General features: G+C 32.0%; 1 protein-coding gene across 2 annotated transcripts; it reads right to left on the reverse strand.

The window, feature by feature from the left end:
• Nucleotides 1-2,469: 2,469 nt before the first annotated feature.
• Nucleotides 2,470-6,795, reverse strand: LOC116141773 (nicotinamide adenine dinucleotide transporter 2, mitochondrial-like). Of its 2 annotated transcripts, XM_031427252.1 has the most exons (9): nt 6,361-6,794; nt 6,118-6,213; nt 5,363-5,469; nt 4,516-4,564; nt 4,239-4,351; nt 3,734-3,828; nt 3,440-3,528; nt 3,233-3,327; nt 2,470-3,101 (listed from the first exon to the last, which is right to left on the reverse strand). In XM_031427252.1, the coding sequence occupies exons 1-9, from the start codon at nt 6,437-6,439 to the stop codon at nt 2,703-2,705; spliced, it is 1,122 nt and encodes a 373-aa protein (XP_031283112.1). In that variant the 5' UTR covers nt 6,440-6,794; the 3' UTR covers nt 2,470-2,702. The 2 variants fall into 2 exon arrangements, with proteins under 2 accessions (XP_031283112.1, XP_031283113.1); XM_031427253.1 differs by lacking the exons at nt 4,516-4,564; nt 5,363-5,469 and having other exon boundaries at nt 6,361-6,795.
• Nucleotides 6,796-14,352: the final 7,557 nt, after the last annotated feature.

Genomic DNA, 14,352 nt, shown 5'->3' on the forward strand with positions numbered 1-14,352 from the left:
CTTAGAGTAACACTCTACCTGTAGTGTTTAATAACCGTACACAAATTATGTGTTCTCGCCATTCTCTTATAACTTTGAATTAGTTCTCACCCTATATTTATAGTTATGATATGAGCATAGTTATATATGAGACATTCTATTCTAAAGATTCATATGTTAATTCATAATATAACTCTTATAATTCTATCCTTTATTCTTCATTAAATAGTTTTTTAAGATACAATTTATATGGAACAAATAGAAAACCGAACCACAATATCTCAACAATTTATAAGTATTATGGTGTTTTTAAAATTTTAAATATCTGAAAACTGTATCCATTTATAATATCTTTTCAATTATGATTATATATTATAGTTTGTATTACAATATGAATTTGATAAAAATAACGAAATATTTTAATTCTGTAAATAATTTGATTTTAATTTCTTAATTGTGTGTATCCCTATATCTGCTACAATAAAAGTAAATAGTAACGTGATTGGAATTTAAAAATTAAAATGGTGAATTTTTGGAGACGTTTTTAAGACAATAACAAAGTCTTAATATTCAGTTAAAACTTAAAAGTAAAAAAAAAAAAAATAGCTTTTTCCCATTTCCTTTAGGAAAAATATGACTGATTATTAGTGTTAGTGATCAATAACGAATAGAGACAACAACAAGAATAAATATAATAGTAAAAAACAAATTAAATAGTACAAGAAAATAATACGTATAATTTATCCTGTTTACCTAATGTGACTACGTCTAATTGAGTCAATATATTGTAATATGTCTCACTTCTCTCGTTTACAATGAATGAATTGCTCTCACACCCATAAAAGAGAAAAGTATGTTTATTACTAGGTTTAATAGATTAAACCTAGTTTTACAAAGATTCATATTCTAAACCTAACCCAATAGAATTAGTAACTTAAAAAAATCTTATAACGATTATATATAAAAGACCCAAAATTATCTACGAGCTTGAGGATGCTACTCAACAAGACCCCGAGTATATCTCCGTTACCCATTAATGCTGAAGTATACAACTCCAAGAATCAAACCAAGCAACTCTTAAATATCTTGATATAAAATATCTGAAAACAAACAAGCCAAGAATCCGACAGGGAAAAGTTTGATTAAGACATTTTTTGGTTAGATTTTCCAGGCAACTAGCCTCAACTATTTTCATAAAATGGTAACTAGAAATTCAATACATATATGTTTTACGATTAAAAAAAAAAAATGTTATGCTTATAATTAATCATATAATCAGATAAAAATAAAATAATTATTTTATATAAATTTTGTAATTTTTATTTAATTATATGAATCAATCCTAAACAAAATATTATTATAAAAAGAAAAAGTTGTTAAAATAAGTTCATGATACTATAACTTAATTTTTAAGTCATCTCTCACATCGTAGTCAGGAAAAGTTAACGACATATAGATGGTATTAGAAATTAAGTTACAATATTTCAACCCATATTAATACGAGGACAAGATTAAGCTTTGAAAACTACATTTCTCCCATTTTAAATCCTATAGTTGTATGCAATTTAATAATGGTGTTTAGTGATGTTTAAACTAATATGGGCCACAGGAATAAACAATTGTCTTGTAAGTTATAACAACACAAATCCTGAGTGTTTTTGAGAACACGCTAAGTCAATTTCATTCACAAGCTGAATTAGTATTATCTCCCCAACCACATACTTGTTTCAACCACAACCCTTCATTTTTCTGCATTCTGCAGTTCATTATTTAACTGTCCCAACGTAGACTGATTAAATGCTGCTTGAAAAAATATCCCCATTTTGCTACCTTAATGGCGCCCCAAATACAGTTATGTGCTCTCAACACAGGGTTTATGTATAGGTCATAATCAGAATTTATTTCCAATGTCGAGTACTGAAAAGCAGGGACGGATCCAAAATTTTAATTAGGATGAACCAAAATAAAACTAATTCATATTAATATTTCTGTAGGTGATCAAATCCAAAATTGTATATTTTAATATTTTTTTGAACAATTTGAGGGTAGGTTATGCACACTTCAACTAGAGTGCATCCGACCTTGAAAAACGTTATCCATAGTTCAAGGTTGACCGATGATGTGATCCTACATTGTATAAACATGAGTTGTCTTAAGATTATGAAACAGGTAGATTAAATCGACTAATGGTTAATCTTTTTAGTAGTTGGCAGCCATTTAACCCGAACCAAGAGGCATTTCAATTCATTTTCTTTCCGGAAGATCTCTCTGTAAAAAGTAATGAAAATCCTGCAACACAAGAAACACTGATAGTTTTCCAGGAGATGCCTCTCTCTTTTAACTGCTTTGTACGACCAGAAAATTAAAACCAAAAATTCAACCCCACGCATTATTCCGTATTCCATCATATCATCTTTGCTAAAGTGGAAAGATTCCCATTTCTCCAGATTGAAATGAAATATTCTAATGACTCAGAAGGAAAATATTCGGAGAAAAAGAATTTGGGTCATACATTGAATGATTTAAAATTTTATACAACATCTGAAAAGAAAAAAATTGAACAACTGCACAAACAGGAGATAATGAAGCTAATCAACAAAATTCATTGAAAAGGAAAAAAAAAATACACTTTTTATTACCTTACAGTTAATTTATGCTGTTCAACTTTTTTATGGAAGAATTTCCCCAATAGGGAAGTAAGTTGGAAGAAGAACAAAAATGAATCAGTGTTTTGCCGTTAGCTGATCCTTGTTTCCCAGAGGAATTGAGGGAGTAATCTTATTTGATTGGATTTGTGATTGTCGCAAAATGGTGTCGTTTTCTTTGTCCCCGGCTCCCCTGTTTTGCGGCTGAGGCTTGACATTTCCATCAGGTTTTGGGTGCTTTTGTGAATGCTCTTTATCCAGGGGTAGAACCCGCTGCAAGAACCTTTGCATCATCTCATAACTGGTAAATGTAATTACGGCTGATGGAGTTGTTCTTATTAGATTTGTTGCACAACCTCGGTAGAAACCAGGGAGACCTTCCTTTTGGAACACTTTCTTGATGCAATCAACGACTCCTGCATATTGCATCCCAACCTTTCTGTTCTGCCCTTGCTCTTGCAGCCTTGAACGGATAACCTGGATTATATGAAATTCAGACATTACATGCAGGATAACGAAAATTAGAATGGACATTTATATACCACAGAGAGATTCTCAGGAGCCATCCACTGCCAGTAAATTAGAGAAGAGAGCCCAGCCGCACATACCTCATGCGGGTAAGTCATGACAGAAGCAAGTACTTTGGATACAGAAGAGGCAATTGCTACACTCGGAGGACTTAGCTTATCAACTTCTGTATTCTCTGATGACTCAAAATTTAAAATGATTAGCAAAACCTAAATATTATAAATCAAGGAAATATTCAAAATCTTCAGCCCAGAAGAGAACTAAACAGAAGATAAAGATCATAGTACCTTTTTTAGCCATGAAAGACTTGATTCTCTCGTATGCAGGAAACTGAATAGCAACATGACTAATCCCAGCCAACGAAGGCAGAATACCACTGTTTCAGACCATAAAAATAGCATCAAGAGACCAAAAGTATTGAAAGAAAGTAGTTATGTCAAACTAAAATTGTAATAGCAAAGTTTCCACAGAGAGACTAGTAAACTGAGTCATAACCAATTTCTTACTTCGATGCTCTGAAAGGTTGGATCCAAAGAAGAAAAAAATTCCAGATTTCACAATTTAGAAACTAAAGTACTGACCTATACAACCCACGAATCCCTTCTTCATGTGTAATCCTTCTCAAAGCAGAAAGTATGCTTTTGTATGGAACTACATCCGGCCTCATTCCCTGAGTCTAAAAGAGATGAAAAATACATGAATGCCCAAACTGGGACAACAATAATGGTATAAATGTGAAATACTCCATACAACAAGTAAAAAAAAATGAATGCCACTTGAACTATATCTGTAAAATCATTGAAGGAGTTTGATCCTCCAAACTCCATCCTATGCAACTTATAAATACTGGTTCCAGATGTGCAGCAAGACAGTGACAGAGAAGAATGTTCAGACAAAACAAAAACATAGTCCAATAACTAAAACTAAGGGGTGTTCTACATAAAAAAATTTCATGGACATGGCTATACTACCTTAGAAATAAAATTTCACCAATCATGCATGCAACCAAGTATGTTATAGACACAAGAACTGACGTCCTAGCTTTAAATAAATAATGATATTGCATACAAAAGATAATGCACTTACTTGGAGTCTGGTCTTAACAACCCACAATGGATTTGTTGTGAGGGCCGTGGCAGCCCCGGCACCAGCAGCAGCTATCATATTTTTACCGACTGTGAGCTGTTTATTGCTATCCCCTACAATATGTCAATATAGAATATCAATGGAATCAGACTCAACAATGTTCAAAAGTACTTGGCTCAGCAATAACTTGATTTAAGCAGCAGAATAACATTTCTTCCTAAGAATTCAAATAAAGAAAAACACATATTTTGTCAACTGAAAAAAAAAATAAACCAACCATTTGAATGGAGTTGGCCTTTAAGTTGCTCGTAAACTGTGAAGTATACCTACATATAAAATGATCACTCCTGTAACTTAGCAAAATTCTAAGAGACATAATAGTATATTCAAATCTTAGCTAAAAGACAAAAAAAAAAGTATTATATGAGAAGTTAAATTAAATCGAGACAGAAAGTTGATGCCCTGGATCTGAAATCGATTTTTGAGTAACATATGGGGTGAATACATGCCAGTGAAATTCCCAAATTTTTCAAACAAAAGTTGGCTTACATTCACCTAGAACGAGTGGTTCTTTGGGGAGTTATCCATAAATGATCTTGTTATATGATTATACCCTTTCAACCTAACAAAAACATTACAAAGACTAGGAAAGACAATCTTGCTTCTGAAAAGCCACAATCCCTTGGCCTCTTACTAATTGTTCAGAAAATTGGCTGAAAGCTGACTTTTGATGGAGAAAAAGGGAGGGTTATTTTCAAAACTTGCAGCATTTACTGATAGATAAAAATAGGTTCTAAAAACTTGAATGTCCTTTTTGAACCAATTACTAAGGGAAAAACTAGATTTCTTCATCAAAGTAATTCTCTAAAATATTTGACAAAAAAAAAAAGATAGGGTTGAGATAGATTTGGGAAAACACAATTGAGTAGCACATCATAGAAATGATCACATTCTTGGCCCTAGTGATTAAAAGAGAACCTTAGCATAATTCAACTAGAGAAAAAAAAAAAATTAACATAACAATATAATATTTTTTAATAAGGCTTGTCTTTCAACAATGTAGAAGGGGTTTCAAGCAATCTTTGTTTTCCTTCTGGAAACAAAGCACTGAAAGTAGCACTCACTGCCCAATTTGGAAGTAATGCTAATATTGTTGGCGAGAGGCCACGATACATTCCCCTGAAGCCTTCATTTTTTAATATGTGCTGTAGACTAGTTATAATGACACTACCTGAGCAAAGAGAAAAAAGAAGCGCACCAATAAGAATACCAATTGTTGATAGCAGCTAAAATCAGAAATAAAAATATGCATCCAAAGTATCACCAATGCAATTTTTTTTTTTTCTCTCATAAGCAAAAAGCACCACATATTGGCATTAATAGAAATACTACTTTATAGATAGAAGCATAGTGAACACTAGGTTTCATGACCAGCAGTTTGTCCTGCACAGTTCCTAGTTGACTGCTACCAGCTTACAATTACAACAATTTTCCGGCACAAAACTCATACGGACAGTCCATCATTTACCCAAAATGTGAACAAAATTACAATCATCTTATTCATCTTACCAAGTGCACAAATGTCGCCATGTCCTCATCTTTAGATTTTAAGGAACTGTTTCATTTGAAACTCGATGACCAATGGCCATAATCGAGATTGCAAATCATCTGCAAACATTATTTCTTCCTCTTCAGAACGCAACTAGCAAGCAGCAGAAGTTTACTAATTTCACTTGACTTATTTTAGTTAAAAACTATACGAACCCTTGACTACAAATTTCAAACTCCACTCCCTACTCCAGTCAAACTAAATTAAAGCCAAAAAACTACACCTGAATTAACACCAGAAAAAAATACCAAAAGGGTTTAGAGAATTAACCTTTACGACCAGACTGAGGCCCTTGAGGAAGGCCATGTACTTGTAATCTTGTCTTGATCACATCCAAAGGGCACACAAAAGTCGCTGCAATTGCACCTAAAACAACACCAAAAACAAAGAATCAAGAAAACCCTTATAAAACCCTCAAAATTGAACACAAAATTCTCAAACTTTACACAAAATTCAAACCCCACCAAACCCCAAAAAAATGAACAAAGAAACAAAGAAAGTAATAAAACAAACCAGCAGAAGCTCCAGCAATAGCGTGGGCAAAAATGTCTCTTGTAGTTGGAAAATGAAACGATTCCCCATCTCCACTCATCTTCAAAACTCCCAAAGCAAAGCAGATCTATATCTATCTATAACATACATAAATATATATACACTTGCATCATATATATGCATATATATAGTAAGTAATTGTATATTTTTATATAAAGAAATGCTTCTTGTTTAAGCGGTTTCTGGGTTCCATTTGACTTGTTCAGGTTGAATTGAATTTGAAGATAATGGTGTTGGCTTGTTTGAAGGGGTTGAAACGTCAGTGGGTTCAGCTTAGGCAACTCTGTTGCGTTGATTCTTCTCTGTTCTGCACTAAATTTTGCGTATACTTCGGTTTGGTCTGAAGATTTTGAGTTCTGTTTTTATTCTTCCCAATTTCTTTCTTCCATAAGATACTGTAAATGGGAAAAGCGTGCGGCACATGTAATCAAAGAGGGAGAAATTCCAATATTAGCCCCATCTCCAACAAAGTTCGTTACATTTTTTTCGCATTTTCTTTCAAATACTATTATAAAATAAATATTTCGAACACGTCGTCATTTTTTCATATTTTCTAATTATTTTTTATATTGCAAAAAATAAAACATAGAAAAACTAATTCAACATAGAAAAACTAATTCATAAAAGATCACCTTTAACATCGTGTCTAAAATAACCCTTAACTCAGATTCTAATCCATAGAATAGTGTAATATGAGTTGAATCATGAACAAGGGTCAAGGCGATAAATAAATTGAAATGTTTCTCTAAAGTATTAACAATCAAATTGAGGGGAATCTAATGCTTACCCCTTAGAGCCGGCGATGGGCCATATTGTGTCTAAAAATTCAAGATTCATCTTGTCGTGAGCCGTGCCATGTCAAGGCACGCAAAAATTCGTATCCTATCGTGTTGTGCCAGCTCACCAAATTTGAAAGCCCACGACATGGCCCGTTATAAATCGTGGTATGCCTTGAGCCATGTCGTGGGGCGGCCTGTATGATAATTTTGATTTATTATTAATACTTATTATAAAAATATTTTATTTGTTATATTTAGTGACATTTTGTATTTATATTAATTAAAAAATATATATAATCACTATGAAATATAATAAATTTTTCATAGTGATAAAATAATGAGACATTGAAATATTATTAAATTTCAACACTTTTTATTACTTATAAGTTATAATTATAAATTAAAAATACAAACTTAGAAGTTTGAATTAAGAATTATTATTTATTTTTATTAATTTCTAAATTCTTAAAATTTTCAAATATATCTTAGTTGTACACATAGACTAGTATTTTTTTTTCATGTACGCCCAAATGCCTTTTTTAAGGCCCATGCACAGTTCAATGATTGTGGGCCATGTCGTGCTGTGTTTTTTGTCATGTCGTATTGTGCTTTTTGTTGTGTTGTGTCACACTGTGATCATAGGTCGGCACGGCCCACTGCCAGCTCTATTTACCCCTATTAATAATCGAGAGAAATTGAACTCAAAATTTTTTGAGTAACCTAAGAATCTTTATCGTCCTACCCGACCACCTAAGAGAGGTTATTATATCATTTTATTAATAATGTTGCGTGGACAAAATTAATTGTCATGTTATGTGAGTATAACACAAATTTGGTGCAACGTTTATCAAATTTATTACGGTTTGGGCCGACTTAGCCCTTGCTACTAGTCCAACAGTACTAATACCCATGCCATACTGTACCAGGCCGTGTTAAGGGTAAGTTGGGCTTGGTAAGCCCAATAGTTTGGGCCAATGAAAGCTTAATCCCAACCTGGCCCAATTATGAGGAGCCTTTCTTGGGCCGACCAAAAGCAGAATTCCTTGAACTTGAAAACAGCTTCTTTTTTATTTATTTTTATCACTTTTCATTTAAATCTATATAGTTTCGGTCTTTTAATTGATTTTTTTTTTTTTTTTAAACAAATCATCACTTATTTTCAAATAAAATTACTTAACAGAAAAAGTAACTTAAATCTGAACAATGAAATTTTTTACAGAACACATTGATCAAATTACCTAATATACCCCTATGCATAATGAATATAAACTTATATAAAATATTAAATGAGTTCTAAAATTTAAATATCTTGAATTATGTAATGGTCGGAATCTGGCTTCCGAAAACCAGTCACAGTTGTCGGAATCAGATGATAGGAAAATTTACGGCATGCTTTGGTAACAATCTAGATATCAAAATATTCGTCATTGAATTCTCTATCTATTTATGTAATTGTTAAAGATAATAAATTTTTATTTTTTCCCAGGATTTGAAGGAGAATTCGACAAGAAAGCTTTCTCCGTCAGATCTCAAACAAAATACACATTGTTTGTGTTTAAAAGTTATATAGATTGTTAGATCTGACAAAGAGGATCATCTTGATACCAATTTCGCATCCTAATCTCTTCGAGACTTTTTCGGTAATTAGAATTTGACTCCGACGACTAGATTTCAGTGACCTATTAATCATTTTTAGATTACAATTTTTATATAATTAATTATACTAACCTACCCATAATAATAATAATAATCAACATAATTAATATTCGTAAGTTCTATTAAGAGAAGCCCAAAATTTAGGTCTTTCGTAAGTTCACATACATTTATAATATTCGAGTACAATGGTGTATACTTCAATAACATCTGCTTTCATAGAAAATACCAGAGCGCTTATATAATATTGGAGTACAATGGTGTCCAAGAGAGGGAAACAAAGATTTAAATTGAGTTGATTCAACAACAGTAAATGCAGAACAAGCATCTTTTGCTACAAAAATTCCTTGACTCTAGTCTCCTATATACAAACAATCATCTCATCCTGCAAGACTCTGGTGCTTGGAGACTCTACAATGGCTTTAATTGCATTAAAAGTTTGGTGGGTTCTGATTTGAAAGCCTTAAAAGCTATCTAGCTGGTATTCTGAGCAAGAAAACCTGCAAAAAAATGAACCCAACTTGAGCTGTGCTGAGGCATCTTCAGCATCATCGTCATAATTATCACGACTGCAAATTTTCATGGCGGTCCCAGAGAGTTATGTGGTGGTTGATTTTCTGTTAAAAAAAATAATAATAATTCTGTAGCAAACAGGGCAGGCAAGTAGGGCCATGAGAGGCCCATTTTCACATATTTCTAGTTGCCAATACATCTCGCTTGAGTTCAAAGCATGGAAATAGGCAAAAGGTTTTTGAATTATGATAGATCCAAGGCACCTGCTAACTTTGAGATTGAGATTCTCAGGATAAAAACAAAAAAAGTTTCAGGTTGGTGAAGGGTTATTAATCAATTTATGCAAATTGGGATCTATGCTACCTTTTTATCATTTTGATTTTCACTCAGAATCTTAAGAGAAAACGACTTTTCATTCTTTTTTTTAATGATTTTATTCGGAAACTGTTTTCGAAAATATTTCAACTAGATGCGTTTTTAAAAGTTTTCGAAAAACTTTATTTAAATTCTGTATGGAAGGATAATTGCTAAATATTCTTTTGGAGATATACGAGAGATCTTGGAATTATACGCCATAATAGAGTTGGAGATAAGGACATCCATATGCCATAATAGAGTTGAAGATAAGGAGATGCGAAAAAAAAAAAGAGAGAGAATATTCAATATTACTTATTAGAAGGAATTTGATAACTTGTCTGATAATTGTATAGTTCTCACAACAGAAAAATACTAAATGAATAGGACTAAAGAAAATTTTATAATATGTTTTTAATTTTTTTTAATATCTAATTATTGTTAAGAGATTACGCAGTGGAAAATATACATCGAGATTAACAAAATATGAACAAAATCACACCACAGAAAGATACATGTTATTTACATGGTTCGACATAACATGTCTACATCTACGAATGAGAGAAATTCATTATAGTTTCATAAAAACAATATACGAGAGTACACAACACCATAAACCCAGTACATAATTAACAAAGCAAAAACAATCTTAGGGTGCGCTCAGTTCATTATTTTAATACTTTTTAGAATAATATTTTGAAAAAAAAATAAAATTGGGTGGTTATTACGAGGTAGGATTTAAAAATTAACAAAACATCCTCCTAGGTTTGTTAATTTACTAAACACCTCTTGTAATAAAACATTAAAAATTAACAAAAACACCCTTACCTATCCATTAAATACCGGCAGTTGGCCACTATCGCGCGAGGGTGGCCAGAGTCATCGTATCAGTGCACGACTGACTGGATCTGGCCGATTGTGCATCGATATGGCCTTTTCCAGCCAGATCCATCATGGATCTAGCCGAAAAAGGCCAGATCTACGATTAGATCTGGCCGTGTTTGGTCGTCAACGATGGCTAAAGATATGGCCGTCATTGAGGACTAGCTACGGCCAAAGATCTGGCCATCAACGGCCATATGTTTGGCTATAGATCTGGTCTTTCCGGCCAAATCCATGGTGGATCTGGCCAAAAAAGGCTTGATAGGTGCACTACAGGCTAGATCCAGCCGATAATGCACCATTATATGAGATTTCGACCACCTTCCGGCAGTGGGTGTCGGAATCGGGCAAATGTAGGTTGGTGGGGGTGTTTTTATTAATTTTTAAACTTTTTTGGGGGTGTTTAGTTAAATTAACAAACCTAGGGGATTTAAAAATAATTTAATAAAATAGAATAATATTTTCAGAATAGGAAAACAAATGTGTATTTTGGATAAGATAGAAATAGGATAGGGTAAAAATTGCGAAACAAACACACCTTAGTTTCTAACTATGCTCAACCCAATACTTAGAGCAACACTCTACCTACGGTGTTTAATAACCGTACACCAAATATTATGTGTTCTCGCATTCTCTTATAACTTTGAATTAGTTCTCATCCCTATATTTATAGTTATGATATGAGACATAGTTATGATATGAGACATTCTATTTCTAATAGGATTCATATTTCAATTCATAATATAACTCTCATAATTCTATTCTTTATATTCTTCATTAAATAGTTTTCTTAAAAACATACAAGTTTATATGAGAACAAATAGAAAATCGAACCATAATATTCCAACAATCTATAAGTATTACGGGTTTTTAAAAATTTTAAATATCTGGAAACTAGTATCCTTATATAAATATCTTTTCAATATTACGATATATATTTATAATTTGTATTACAAATAATGAATTTGATAAAATATAACGAAATTATTTTAATTTTGTAAATAATTTGATTATTAGTCTTACGTGATCAAACCAAACAACTCTTAAATATCTTGATATAAAATATCTTGAAAACAAACATGCCCCAAAATCCGACAGGGAAAAGTTTGATTGAGACATTTTTTGGTTAGATTTTCCAGTACAATTATGCCTCAACTATTTTCATAAAATGGTATCTAGAAATTCATATACAACTTAAATAAAATAATTATTTTATATAAATTTTACGGTTAAAAAAACAGAGTAATGTTATATTTACAAGATAAAATAATTATTTTATATAAATTTTGTATAATTTTTATTTAATTGTATAATTCGATTATAAACAAAACATTATTATAAAAAAATGGTTGTTAAATATAAGTTCACCATATTATAACTTAAATTTTTAACTCATCTCTCAACATCATAAGATAGGAAAAGTTAAACGACATATAGATTGTATTAGAATATTAAGTTACAAGATTAAGCTTTGAAAACTACATTTCTCCCATTTTAAATCCTATAGTTGGTAGGCAATTTAATAAAGTATTAGTGATGTTTAAACTAATATGGGCCACAGGAATAAACAATTGTCTTGTAAGATATAATAACACAAATCCTGAGGTGTTTTTGGAGAACAAGCTTAAGTCAATTTCATTCAAAAGCTGAATTAATATTATCTCCCCAACCACATTACTTGTTTCCAACCACAATTCTTCAATTTTCTGCATTCTGCATTTCATTATTTAACTGTCCCAAGCTTAGACTGATTAAATGCTGCTTGAAAAAATATCCCCATTTTGCTACCTTAATGGCGCCCACAAATACAGTTTTGTGCTCTCAACACAAGGGTTTATTTATAGGGTCGTAAACAGGAATTTATTTCCAATGTTGAGTACAGTGAAAAGTAGGGATAGATCAAAAAATTTCAGTTAGGATGAACCAAAATAAACATAAGTTAGTCTTAAGATTACAAGAACGGGTAGATTAAATCAACTAATAGGTTAATCCTTTTAATAGTTGGCAAGCATTTAACCCGAACCAAGAGGCATTTAATTCATTTTCGATTATGGAGGATCCCCTGTAAAACAGTAATGAAAATCCTACAATGAACTTGATATCATGCTCGAATAATTGGATGCCAAATTATTGGCATAATCTTGTAAGAGATTATATATATATATTCTTAGCATTTAAATTTTTTTTTCATTTTTGAGTTCTTGACTTCGCATGAATGCACATTCATGCACTTGCGACACTGAACCCAGAGAATTCAAATGGGGTTAATATATTTAATGAGAAATGCAGCTTTACCAGGGAACAGAATTTGTGAAAGTAACCTACTCCTTAGGTTTTTAGTCGCTCCATAAAATATTAAATTCATCGATTTTCAGAAAGCAGGTGAAATGGTTTCATTTCTATAATGAAAACATTTTATCTCTATTGTCCAAGTAGATAAGTAGTAGTTGCCATGAATTTATTACTTTACTAATATTACTAAGGAGTCAGTCACTTATTAGTCTGACTTGTACCGCTGATATTCATATTTTAAAAAAGTACATACGATTACATTTGATTTCTGTTGAATTTTTTATTATATGATTTTTTTTTTTCAATGTTAATGCCAATTTGCACGTATATCAACCAATTTTTAAGATCTATTGAATATTTTATAAGTCCGGTAAGTCACAACATAGTAGGCGGTCCAAGGTTCGAATCGAAGAGATCAATGAAGGGAGCAAATCTCTTTAACCGTCAAACCAACCCCTTGAGATTTACATATATGAGAAATTTTCAAAAACAAATTAAAAATTATTCTAATATTCGTGCTACAATAATTAATTATGTGTAACAATTACTATATAGAAGTAACATTATCTAAAATGAGCACATTTAGAACTTTGTTCGAGGTTTAACTAAAACCCCTTACATTGATACTTAAGATCACAACCTAAAATCAATGTTATTTGTTATTCGTAATTCTTTCTAATGAGTTACATAATTAACCTTATAACCAATAATTATAAATAACACAATAATACGGAGATAACATTAATTAATTTGAATGAATACATTCTAATGTTCGTCCCAGATTTGGTTGAGAGCTTGTAGGCCAAAATCGAAAGGTCATCGTTGACGGTAATGTTACCCCCATACTTAATTCAATCATATTAGTTAGATGATTAGCCTTTGAACCAATATCTAGTTTAATCCTTTCCAACTAATCACCTAATTACTCAAACAAACTAGGTAGAATTGACCTCTTAACAAAATCCAAACCTTAAATATAATCCTGTGTGGTAAGGTGTAGTTGGGGTAGTGTGGTCCCACAAGAATAACACGTGGGGACCAGTAGGACCACCTAAATAAAAGATATAAAATAATCACCGTACAAAATTATGATCAAAACAGAGCCGAATCAGACAAGCGTACACATGCTATACACATCATTGCCATCACAGAAACACATGCACACCCTTTACTCACGTGTCAGCTTTTTTTCCCATCTCCACGTCCGCTTCCACGTCCACGTCCACAACCACTCTCACTCCTTCACTCTCTCCCCAATAATTTTGCTTCAAAACTTTGGAAAAATTCTTGAGTGAAATTTGATATTTTTTGTTGTTCTTGTTGTTGTACACGATGTTGTGGGAGATGGACGAGTGCATGGAATTAATCTTTCTGTAATGTTATACTTTGACTAACGTCGTCAAGAATAATATTGGATATATAATTCTTTCATATTTATTGATGTGGTACAAAATGTGAGACATCTTACATCGTTTGGGAA

The sequence above is a fragment of the Pistacia vera genome, unplaced genomic scaffold (assembly GCF_008641045.1).
Source record: "Pistacia vera cultivar Batoury unplaced genomic scaffold, PisVer_v2 Contig40, whole genome shotgun sequence".
In the NCBI taxonomy this organism is placed as follows: domain Eukaryota; kingdom Viridiplantae; phylum Streptophyta; class Magnoliopsida; order Sapindales; family Anacardiaceae; genus Pistacia; species Pistacia vera.

What these genes read in the sequence shown, in the direction of transcription:
- LOC116141773 (XM_031427252.1), bottom strand. Translation starts at nt 6,439, where the DNA reads ATGAGTGGAGATGGGGAATCGTTTCATTTTCCAACTACAAGAGACATT. An exon ending in CATTACTTCCAAATTGGGCA is followed by an intron (nt 4,565 to 5,362) that starts GTGAGTGCTACT and finishes TTTTATATGTAG; the next exon opens with GTATACTTCACAGTTTACGA. An exon ending in GGGATTCGTGGGTTGTATAG is followed by an intron (nt 3,529 to 3,733) that starts GTCAGTACTTTA and finishes GGTCTGAAACAG; the next exon opens with TGGTATTCTGCCTTCGTTGG.